The sequence below is a fragment of the Sinocyclocheilus grahami genome, unplaced genomic scaffold (genome assembly GCF_001515645.1).
Source record: "Sinocyclocheilus grahami isolate Dianchi unplaced genomic scaffold, SAMN03320097.WGS_v1.1 scaffold2205.1, whole genome shotgun sequence".
Lineage (NCBI taxonomy): Eukaryota > Metazoa > Chordata > Actinopteri > Cypriniformes > Cyprinidae > Sinocyclocheilus > Sinocyclocheilus grahami.
Window position 1 is genome coordinate 7,590 of NW_015507384.1, and position 10,954 is coordinate 18,543.

At 39.9% G+C, this 10,954-nt stretch overlaps 2 protein-coding genes across 2 annotated transcripts; both read left to right on the plus strand.

Annotated features, from left to right (window-relative positions):
- Positions 1–4,959: 4,959 nt before the first annotated feature.
- Positions 4,960–5,389, plus strand: LOC107574383 (arylsulfatase E-like). The gene is made up of 2 exons (XM_016260820.1): positions 4,960–5,074; positions 5,165–5,389. Exons 1-2 carry the CDS (start codon positions 4,960–4,962, stop codon positions 5,368–5,370), a joined length of 321 nt encoding a protein of 106 aa, XP_016116306.1. The 3' UTR covers positions 5,371–5,389.
- Positions 5,390–8,112: 2,723 nt separating this feature from the next.
- Positions 8,113–10,030, plus strand: LOC107574384 (arylsulfatase D-like). The gene is made up of 4 exons (XM_016260821.1): positions 8,113–8,121; positions 8,500–8,647; positions 8,976–9,399; positions 9,828–10,030. Exons 1-4 carry the CDS (start codon positions 8,113–8,115, stop codon positions 9,970–9,972), a joined length of 726 nt encoding a protein of 241 aa, XP_016116307.1. The 3' UTR covers positions 9,973–10,030.
- Positions 10,031–10,954: the final 924 nt, after the last annotated feature.

A 10,954-nucleotide genomic window follows, 5' to 3' on the forward strand; every position in this document is an offset into this window, starting at 1 on the left:
GAAGTTCAGTCTTGGGAAGCCAGTGGTTGGGCGTTGGCTGACGACGCGGAGTTGTGGTTGTAGTTGAAGTTTTAGACAGCACTCTTTCGGAGACACGGCGTTAGGCAAAACTTAACTCGAAACACGAAACTCTCAACATAAAATAAAATAAACTAAAGTAAAGAAATAGAAGTAAACTATGACAAGACTAGGTGGCGTTTCTCCTCGTGGTTTTGGAGGAGCTGGCGTGTGAGCCAGAACACACTCAAAAAGCTAAAGAAGCATGATTAAAAAGCATAGCTCAAAGCTATGACTAAAAAGTCGCATGGCTAAAAGTGATGACTTGAAAGCACATGACTAAAGCAGGCAGAAACTAAAAAAGCAGGGAAAATGGAAAAAGGGAGAGAAAAGAGAGCAATTTGATGGTGTCCTGAGTATTTAAACTGGGCTTTTGGCCACATCCCAAATGGTGGTTTGACCAATTAGACGCTGTCTTTGCTGGGGGTGTTGTATATTTCTCCTCCCAATTCATAAATCAAAATGTTATCTCATCAGGCACATGGTCCGAGTTTTTCCCGCTCTTGCAGAGTATAATTTTGGACATGATTTCTATAACAAGAATATGATACATTTGACAAAGAATTGATTGGAAGAAACGTTTCAAGCAAGAAGATTCAAACACACACATACTAAACATGAATATGAACCCTTAAGCTATTCAATAGTTATTCAAAATACATACACAATAAATGATTAAGACCAGATAGTCACACACGTGGGTTACAAACATTATATGGAGTTATGCATAGAAATGATTAGTTGCTCACAAGTCCTTTTAGTGTCATTTATGTGCATGGAAAGGAAGTTTCTGTGCCATTCTGTGAATGTATGTGGACATGAAGACCAGAGGATAAGAGGTCTGTAAGGAATCTCAGTCTGTTCTTTGACTCCTAGGTGGGGGGAAGTCAATCCAAAGAGCTCGTGATTACTATCACTGGTTAACATGATGGTCATGCAGTGCATTTCTTTGACCATTAATCTTGCTTACTTGGCCCCAAATTGACAATCTCCTTCCTGAGATGTTATGATCAGTGTGTTCTCTGTTAATTTTGAAAGCTGTTCTGTGAAAGTTGGTTGGTTAGGCTGGCTTCAGACTGGCTTGTGGCGCCAGGATCTGATTTACGAACATCCTGTGTCTTGGGCCTCTGTGGAATTCGGCTCCACGTGTTTCAACTACGTCCTTGATCAAATCTTAAATTGTCTGATTCGGTCTGATACCCGACAGGGGATACAGACCATTACGGACTACAAGCCCCCACCGCGGACCTGTGACAGCAACATCTCCCTGCTGAACGAGCTGAATGCCTTTTCTGCGCTTGCTTTGAGGCACAAAACAGCACCACTGCACAGAAGACTCCACCTCCTCCCGGCGACCAGGTGATGACTCTGTCCCCAGACAGCGTGAGGAGATCAGTTTTTAGGCTACTCATTGTTAAACCTTTTGAGAAATGTGTCTTTGTTTTGAAAACTGAATTAAAATTTTGGGGGGGGAAAGTGCCAACTAAAATCAGTTATCTTAACAATCGAGAAAACTGCAATGCGACTAGATTCTTACCTAACTCTGCTATTAGTTTCCGTGATCGGCATCTTCTTATTGATTTAATGTTATTGTCATGGCTTATATTCATGATGAAAGTGGAGCGAGAGGTCGGAGAATCGGATCACCAAACAATTACGCGATGAATCTCAGACATATCCGGACAAGATTAGATTTCTCAGAGGACTTCTGAGTTACCTGAAAAGCAGTAATTATTTGATTCACGAACAAATTTGTAAAAACAATTTGTTAGAGAACTGGGCCGCCGCGCTTTGTGGCTTTGACTCAAAAAGAACCGGTTCATAAGAGTAATTTGTTAATGAAGCCGACTAAGTTACACTGGCACGCTGTGTGCACATGCAACCATCATGCACAGACAGTTTAGTTTTTGCCATTATTTTGCGTTACGCTGTCATCGTCGCTGCTGAAAAGTAGCACATGAAACACTGCTTACATTTATATTTTATTCTGATAATTCTGGGGTGGCAGAGCTTTTTCTTAGGGTGGCAGTTGCCACCCCGTGCCACCCCGGTAGATCCGCCCCTGAGCCGACCTCTATATAAGTCGGCTCAGAGCATCATTTCATCAGAATCTTCTCCTTCAGGAACGAGACCGTCTCTTCGCTAACCCTATGCTGAAGAAGCCGAATAAGAAAAAGGAAAGCACTCACCTGCTCACCGCTGTTGAAGAGCCCCAGCAGCAAAAGAGAGCCTTCCCCTTCGGCCATCCGGCCCTCACACATAATTGCACATGATGCAGTTTTTAAATTTACTTCTAAATGATAAAATTCTACTAGTTGTTAAAATATATTCATTTACAAAGTGCCTCTCATAACTCGTTTCATAACAGATTTATTTAAACATTAAATAATTAAGACATCACTAACAGGTAAAGTGAAATATAATGAGTATATAGTCTAATATTTTGCGAAATGCTCTTCATTTATAGCGCACTAACGAGCTGTGGACACTGATGACTGGCCTGAGGTAAATGAAATGCTAGTGACGTTTTGTTTACAAGCTGTTTTAATGACGTGTTTCCGCGGTTGAGACGCTGATTGAGCGATTACGTGAGGCGTGAGATGTTCATTCATGTTTATTTCGTGTTAAAACTAAAAAGTAATCAAGTAGCAAATTATTATTGACTTCAGATCTGATTCAGAACAAGCTAGATGATGATGATGGTGAATTAATAAAGGCTGTATTACAATAGAGGTGTTCCCTTTCAAACATTCACTTCAAGCTGTTTATGAGGACAACTCCTGTTTATCCTGGTACTGAAGCCTGATTTGTTAATGTTTGTCTAGCTGCACAAACCAATGGTGCTCTAGCCCGCTAGAATGGGTGGAGTCGACCTCTATATAAGTCGGCTCAGAATGCTATTTCATTAGAATCTTCTCCTTCAGGAGCGAGACCATCTCTTCGCTGACCCTATGCCGAAGAAGCCGAATAAAAAGAAGGAAAGAAGAGAGCCGTCTGCTGCGGCCATCCGGCCCTCCTCGGAGCAAATGCAAATTTCCAAAAGATAAAATTTCATGACGAAGTTTCAAATCAGCTCGTGCAAGGAGTGAGATGGGCACAGTGAGTGCGTCGCTTGTCTGGGCCATTCTCGATGAGGCGGTGGCTGCTCACCTCTGCCCACTGTCTACTAGAGGTCTCAAGACTGCTGCGAATCCATCTAAGCCCTGCAGGTTGACGTCACTACCAAGGCGACTGCTCGGGGGATCAGCAAGGTCATGGTCAGTCTGGTGGTGCTGGAGCACCACCTATGGCTCAGCCTCAGGGAAATAATGGAAAGGATGGCCTTCCTTGACTCCGCAGTCTCGCCCAAGGGACTGTTCGGGCCTGCCATGGATGGGTTCACGGATCATTTTACGAGGCTCTAAAGCCAATCCTGGCGTGTCAAGTTGGATTCTTACGGTCATTGAACGAGGGTAATTGCTTCAGTTCGCTCGCAGGCCACTTCACTTCAGAGGTCTCATTCGGACTTTGGTACTGGGCAACGAACCACATTCTTTGGTCTAAAGTAAACACAATGCTTGCGAAGGGCACCATACAGCGGTTCCCCTTAGCGGACAGCAAGTGGGGTTTTTACAGCTGCTACTTCCTTGTTCCCAAGAAAGATGGTGGGCTCAGACCAATTCTCAATCTCAGAAGTCTGAATCGTGCTCTCATGAGACGGCCATTCAGAATGTTAACTTTGAAACAGATCCTCGCACACATTTGTCCCGAGGACTGGTTTCTGACTCTGGATTTGAAAGACACATACTTTCATATCCAGATAGCCCCCCATCACAGACCGTTCTTGAGATTCATGTTCAAGGGAATGGCCTATCTATATATAATAAACTTTCCTAAACCTCAGTTTAAAGAAAGACACAATAAAAACGTGAGATACAAACCATAGAGCTTTTGATACCAATATATTAATGTGTCATAGTGGGTACAAACAAGCAACCTTCACACATATACAACCGTTTTCACCCCCTAACAGTAATATGTACAAATCAGTTCATTTAAAACAGTCCATGAATTGCGTTCTACAAAAACCTGCGTTTCCAGCATTGTTTGGCCGTTGCCAATAATTTTGTCCCAAGGGTTCCAACACCGGCAACCGGCACGATGACTTTATTCAACAATTTCTTCTCTTCCGAGTCAGACTTCGATGAACATTCACAAGAGTACCAGGGTCAGAAAGCTCTCGGATGTCGTCATAAATATCTTAATTTGTGTTCCAAAGATGAACAAAGGTCTTACGGGTTTGGAATGACATGAGGGTGAGTAATTAATGACAGAATTTTCATTTTGGGTGAACTATCCCTTTAATATCCGTGGCTCCTGATGATACCACTGATGTCACATGGACTATTTTAATTATGTCTTTACTGCCTTTCTGGGCCTTGAACGTTTCAGTTGCGTTGCTGTCTATGGAGGGTCAGAAAGCTTTCGGATTTCATCAACAATATCTTAATTTGTGCTCTGAAGATGAATGAAGGTCTTTCGGGGTTGGAACGACATGAGGGTGAGTAATTCATGACAGAATTTTCATTTTGGGTGAACTATCCCTTTAATTTTGAGTTACCTGATATGCTTTTTTTGACTCTCAAAGAAATGGTAGCTGCTGGTTTTATGAATCGCCACGCTTTCAGCTAAAATCTTCTTTACTGTTCTACTGAAGAAGAAAAGTCACCTACATCTTGGATGATCTGAGGGTGAGTAAATTAACAGCTAATTTTCATTTCTGAGTGAGCTATCCCTTTAAATGTAACAAACTCAAGTAACCTCAGATCACACGATCACAGATTAATCAGCTCAGTCACATAGGATGACCTGTTTGAAACGTGACTCATGGAGAATATCTTGTGTTTGATCGCAGGTAGAATGATGGAGACCATTGAAAGGCTCGGCCTGTCCGAAAAAACCTTGATGTACTTCACCTCTGACCACGGCGGCCACATCGAAGAGGGTCCGAAAGGAGGCTGGAATGGAATCTATCGAGGTACGAAACACAAAAGCAGACATTTGGAGGAATGATGATGCTGAACAAAAATATATGATTTTGTGTCATTACTGACCCTCTTATGTTTAGGTGGTAAAGCCATGGGCGGCTGGGAGGGAGGAATCCGAGTTCCGGGAATATTCCGCTGGCCTGGACGTCTCATCCCGGGACGAGAAGTGGCAGAACCAACAAGTCTGATGGATGTTTTTCCCACAGTGGTGAAGCTGGCAGGCGGAACGCTGCCGGAGGACAGGTACAACACCAGCGCGTCAATACTCAACACTATATTCCTGTAGGACAGACAGCATCTAGTGCCGCAGAAAACACACACTTAACCTATGAGAATATGCAGCTTTGCAAATAATAAATAACATATTAGTACAGCCTAGCAACCACATAACAACTATCTAGCAACAATGTAGCAACCACCCAGAACACCCTAGCAACACTTTAGCAACCACCCAGAACACCCTAGCAACACCATTCTAACACCCTAGTATCACCCTAGCAACCACCCAGAAACACCCCATTATCACCCTAACAACACCCTTGTAACACTCTAGTATCAAGTCAAGTCAAGTCACCTTTATTTATATAGCGCTTTTAACAATACAGATTGTGTCAAAGCAACTGAACAGCATTAATTAGGAAAATAGTGTGTCAATAATGCAAAATTACAATAGTAAACACTCATTTTTGAGTTAAAGACAGTTCATCATTGAATTCAGTGATGTCATCATCCAGCTCAGTTCTGTTTAAATAGTATATTTGCAATCATTTGCAATCAAGTCAATTTCAAATTAGACAATAACGCACACATAGCTGGTTTGGTTAGCTAATTAATATAAATCAATCCAAATATATATATAATGTAAATTATTATTATTATTACTGTTGTTATTACTTCTAATAATAACAATATTTCACATTGCGGTATAATAGTAATAATAAAAATTATTACTATTCAATGTTCAAGAGCAATATTCATTAAATATTTGTGCATATGATCACTGCACGCATGCGTACGGTGACGCATTGCTGCCACACACATATTATTTTTTCCACTCAATTATGTCGTTTTAACGAGATGTTTTCTTGGGTCTGAGTGCAGTTATTGGATAGCACTATATTGTAGACAGATTGGAGATTAATCCTAATAAACATGCCGCTACAATTAAAACCATTACATTAAAATACATTTAAAACAGTGTATTTCAATAATTTCAGCAGCGTGCAGATCCTCGTTTATGTCAGACTGTGGCGACAGCAGCGCGGACAGTCGCTTAGCTCGCTCACATAATGTACTATATATCTATAATAACGGGAAAACATATCATTTCTATGACATATGTCGTTATTACGAGAAAAAATGTCGTTTTACGAGAAATTATGTCATTATTACGAGAAAAAATATAGTTTTACGAGAAAATATGTCGTTATTACGAGAAAAGGTGTCGTTATTACGAGAAAAAATATGTTGTTTTAACGAGAAAATATGTCGTTATTACGAGAAAATATGTTGTTTTAACGAGAAAATATATCGTTTTAATGAGAAAAGATGTCGTTATTACGAGAAAATATGTCGTTTTAACGAGAAAAGATGTCGTTATTACGAGAAAAGGTGTCATTATTACGAGAAAAGGTGTCGTTATTACGAGAAAAGATGTAGTTTTAAAGAGAAAAGATGTCGTTATTACGAGAAAATATGTCGTTTTAACGAGAAAAGATGTCGTTATTACGAGAAAAGGTGTCATTATTACGAGAAAAGGTGTCGTTATTACGAGAAAAGATGTAGTTTTAAAGAGAAAAGATGTCGTTATTACGAGAAAATATGTCGTTTTAACGAGAAAAGATATCGTTTTAATAAGAAAAGATGTCGTTATTACGAGAAAATATGTCGTTTTAACGAGAAAAGATATCGTTTTAATAAGAAAAGATGTCGTTTTAACGAGAAAAGATGTCGTTATTACGAGAAAAGATGTCATTATTACGAGAAAAGGTGTCATTTTAACGAGAAAAGATGTCGTTATTACGAGAAAAGGTGTCGTTATTACGAGAAAATATGTCGTTATTACGAGAAAAGATGTAGTTTTAAAGAGAAAAGATGTCGTTATTACGACATAACATCTCGTTATTACGACATAACTGGATGCAGAGTATTTTTAAGTTAAGGAAAACAAGTTATTAAATTTTTTTTTGTTGTTGCTTTTTGACAAAATAATGCAAAATGCAAAGTAATTAGATTATGACCAATTACAAAATGGTGTATTTTATATGCATTACGCATATTTTGTTTATAGCACTAATAAAATACAATAGAATAAATTGCTGTAAAAATGGAATGATTGTGCAAACTATATGCAAAATAAATTATTTATTTATTAACACTGATCTGTGTTGATGTCCAATGTAAATATTGCTTTAAAAAGGGTCAGATTGATTATTAAACAAATCTCTGTTCTCATAGTGGCCAATATATGTTTGAAAATCATATATATTTTTTAGACAATATATTTGGGGGCAGTTTTTGTCAATACACTATTTTACATAGTTTACATATTTTACAAGATACATTTACTGGAGACTTATTAAGTCTTATTAAGATATTAAGTCTTGTTTTCTGAAAAATGCGGTAAAATTAAGTGAGTCTTACAGTATCTGCCAATGGAGTCAGAAAGATTTTTCACATTTGTTCTTATTTTAAGCAAAAACTCACTTCATTTTGAGACTTTTTTTGGACTTAGTGATTTTGCTTCTCCAGAAAATGTGTCTTGATTTGAAAATGTTAAAATATTTGTGCACTGTAAAACAAGACGGCGTAATTTTTTTGTAGTGTATCTGTCCAAAAACTGCTCAAAAATATAAGAATAAATATGAAATGCATTATATATATATACTGGATATAGGTTCATAAAATAATATATTATATTGAGAAGTAAGAGTATACACTGAAATTAAATATTTTGATGCAATATTCATGCAAAATGCACTAAAATACTTCTGAACTGACATAAGATAAAGACACTTTCACACTAAGCATGACTACTGTACATTTGTTTTTTATATTTTTTCAAATTAATAGTAAGTCCACAATGAACTGACAGCCAAATCCGAATCCACCGACTTCATCCAGCTTTTCTGTAGAGCTTGCTGACGTTTGAGATCAGCAAGAGTTTTATTACTTTTTACAGACGTCTCTTCTGCTCAGCGAGGCTGCATTTATTTGATCAGAAATACAGAAAAAAACTTAAAATTGTGAAATATTATTGCAATTTAAAATAACAGTGTTCTATTTTAATACACTTTAATCTGTAATTTGTTATTGTGCGCCGGTGTGGATGCCGATATATTTATCGCCTTTAATGTCAATCACCAGGCCAATAAATCACGAGATAAGCAGCTTGTTTTATCGGTCTGTGATATAGCGTCTGTGTCTGTGTCGATGTGAAGGTCTAGGCAGCACAGGCCGAGTTCAGGTGATTCTGTTTCTCGCTGGATCTGGAGGACTTCCACCGAATGAAACCACCTTCGCCAAACTCCTGCAGAAGCAGGGCTACACCACCGGCATCGTGGGTAAGACGTGTCCAGTCCAGTCACGCTTTACACAGTACAGATCGTTCTGAAGCAGCTTCACACTGATGCACAGGAGAATCAATGCAATCTTCATCAAACGTGAGACTGATTCAAATGCTGCTGTGAAGCAGCTCCAGCAAGACGGTGTTTAGCTCAAGTCAGAAATGTTAAAAATGATAGTATGCATAAAGAAATCCACTGAAGAGATAGATCACGATCATATACTCACCCTCATGTTGTTCCAAACCTGTGTGACGTTTGAAGAGCTTTGGGAACCAAACACTGGCACACTGGAGCTTAAAGATAGATAAATGTGTTCACTCTTCAGGTAAGTGGCATTTAGGTGTGAGCTGCGAGAGCAGGAACGATCACTGCCATCATCCCAACAATCACGGCTTCGACTTCTTCTACGGGCTTCCCTTCACCAACTTCAACGACTGCAAACCCGGAGCGGGGAAATGCGTGCTGGTGGATGTGCAGGAGATGCTGTGGCAGGTGTCTGCGCTGCTGGCGCTGGCGTCTCTCACGCTGCTCGCGGTCCGAGCCTCGGCTCTGCTGCGGGTCAGCTGGACGCTCGCGGCGTTTCTGGCCGTTCTGTCGCTGCTGGGCTTCACGGCGTGGTTCGTGCCGTTTGAACTCCTGCGGACCTGGAACTGCATCATCATGAGGAACGGCGAGGTGGTGGAGCAGCCCGTGAAGCTGGAGACGCTGAGCGCCAGGCTGATGAGCGAAGCCGAGCGGTTCGTGGAGAGGTCAGTCGATAACCGACACATGAACAGAGCTGGATTTCTTCTTTACTTCTGTTGAATTTGTGCATGCATGCATGCTTCATAACGTGGTAATGCATTAGATATTAGACTTGTCCTGCAAATCACAAAACACATGCACAAATTCAACAGAAGTAAAAAAGAATGATGAAAGATGAAGCTTTATTAATTAATTTACTGACAACAAATATTTTTCTCCTTTTAAAATTCGGATTTATTTTTAATGTAGAACACTTTGGATCAACTACGGTTGTGTTAAACTTGTGCTCTGTAATTAAAATTTGCCTTGCCTTGCCTTGTCCGGACAAATCAGCTTCACGTCTCGTGAGTTTCCCACGCACTCATTTCTTGTGCCTGCGGTGGGAAACTTCTTTGGTAATAATTCACATTAATGGTGTGATTTATGATGTCAGACACAAAGACGGGCCCTTCCTGCTCTTCCTGTCATTGGCACACGTGCACACGACCCTCTTTGTGTCCGAGGGCTTTACCGGAAAGAGCACACATGGGCTGTATGGGGACAACGTCGAAGAAGTGGACTGGATGGTGGGTAAGTGACGAGGAAAGAAGAAAGCATCACATCATGAATCAGATGTAACAATTAAAATGAACATTTGCTGTTAATTTACTCACCCTTAGGCCATCCAATATGTGGGTGACTTTTTGGATTCAGTAGAACTGTAAAGAAGTTTTTTTAGCTGAAACCGTGGGCCTCATAAAATGCAAGTCAATGGCTACCGTCACTCAAAAAAGTGAGTCAAAAAAGCACATCAGGCAACTCAAAAATAATCCCCGTGGCTCCTGACGATATATTGAGGTCTTATGAAGCGAAACGATCAGTCTGTGCAAGAAACTGAACATTATTTACAGCATTATTGCTGTAATCCAGAGCCTCAGGGAAACCGTTCAGTTTGTGAATGAATCATTATTTTGAAGTGGTTCTTTTTAGTGAACTATTTGAACTGATTCATCAAATCGGACTGAATCGTCTGAATCATTTCGCGGCTCGAACAGCACAGATCTACAAGTTACTCAATCCAAACTCCCTGACCGTCACTCCGAAATAGCGGCACATCTGATCAAATGATGAATGAATCATTCAGCGCTCCAGTTCCTCCAGCAGACACTGAACTGAGGAAACAGATGCGCCGCTGAAATGCGCATGTGTGAACGCAACACTTGAATGAAGGAGAGAAATTAACGTTTTTATGCTTTCTCATTGTTTACGCATAAAGCTGAGCTGATGAAGACCAGTTTATTCACTTTATATGTTTTAGACATGTAAAACATCCACGTTTCACATCATTATTAGGTGCTTTAATAATATAATTGTGTATATGTGATGTCATTGCATGATTATGTAAACTAACTAGTGAATTGAATCAGTTCATTGAAACAAACTGTCCGAAAGAACCAGTTCACAGAAAAGAATCAGAATTCCCCGTTTGTCTGAGGCTCTGGATTACAGTAATAATGCTGTAAATAATGTTCAGTTTCTTGCACAGACTGATCGTTTCACTTCATAAGACCTCAATATGTC

What these genes read in the sequence shown, in the direction of transcription:
- LOC107574384 (XM_016260821.1), top strand. An exon ending in CTACACCACCGGCATCGTGG is followed by an intron (nt 8,648 to 8,975) that starts GTAAGACGTGTC and finishes TTCACTCTTCAG; the next exon opens with GTAAGTGGCATTTAGGTGTG. An exon ending in GCCGAGCGGTTCGTGGAGAG is followed by an intron (nt 9,400 to 9,827) that starts GTCAGTCGATAA and finishes TTATGATGTCAG; the next exon opens with ACACAAAGACGGGCCCTTCC.
- LOC107574383 (XM_016260820.1), top strand. Translation starts at nt 4,960, where the DNA reads ATGGAGACCATTGAAAGGCTCGGCCTGTCCGAAAAAACCTTGATGTAC. An exon ending in CTGGAATGGAATCTATCGAG is followed by an intron (nt 5,075 to 5,164) that starts GTACGAAACACA and finishes TCTTATGTTTAG; the next exon opens with GTGGTAAAGCCATGGGCGGC.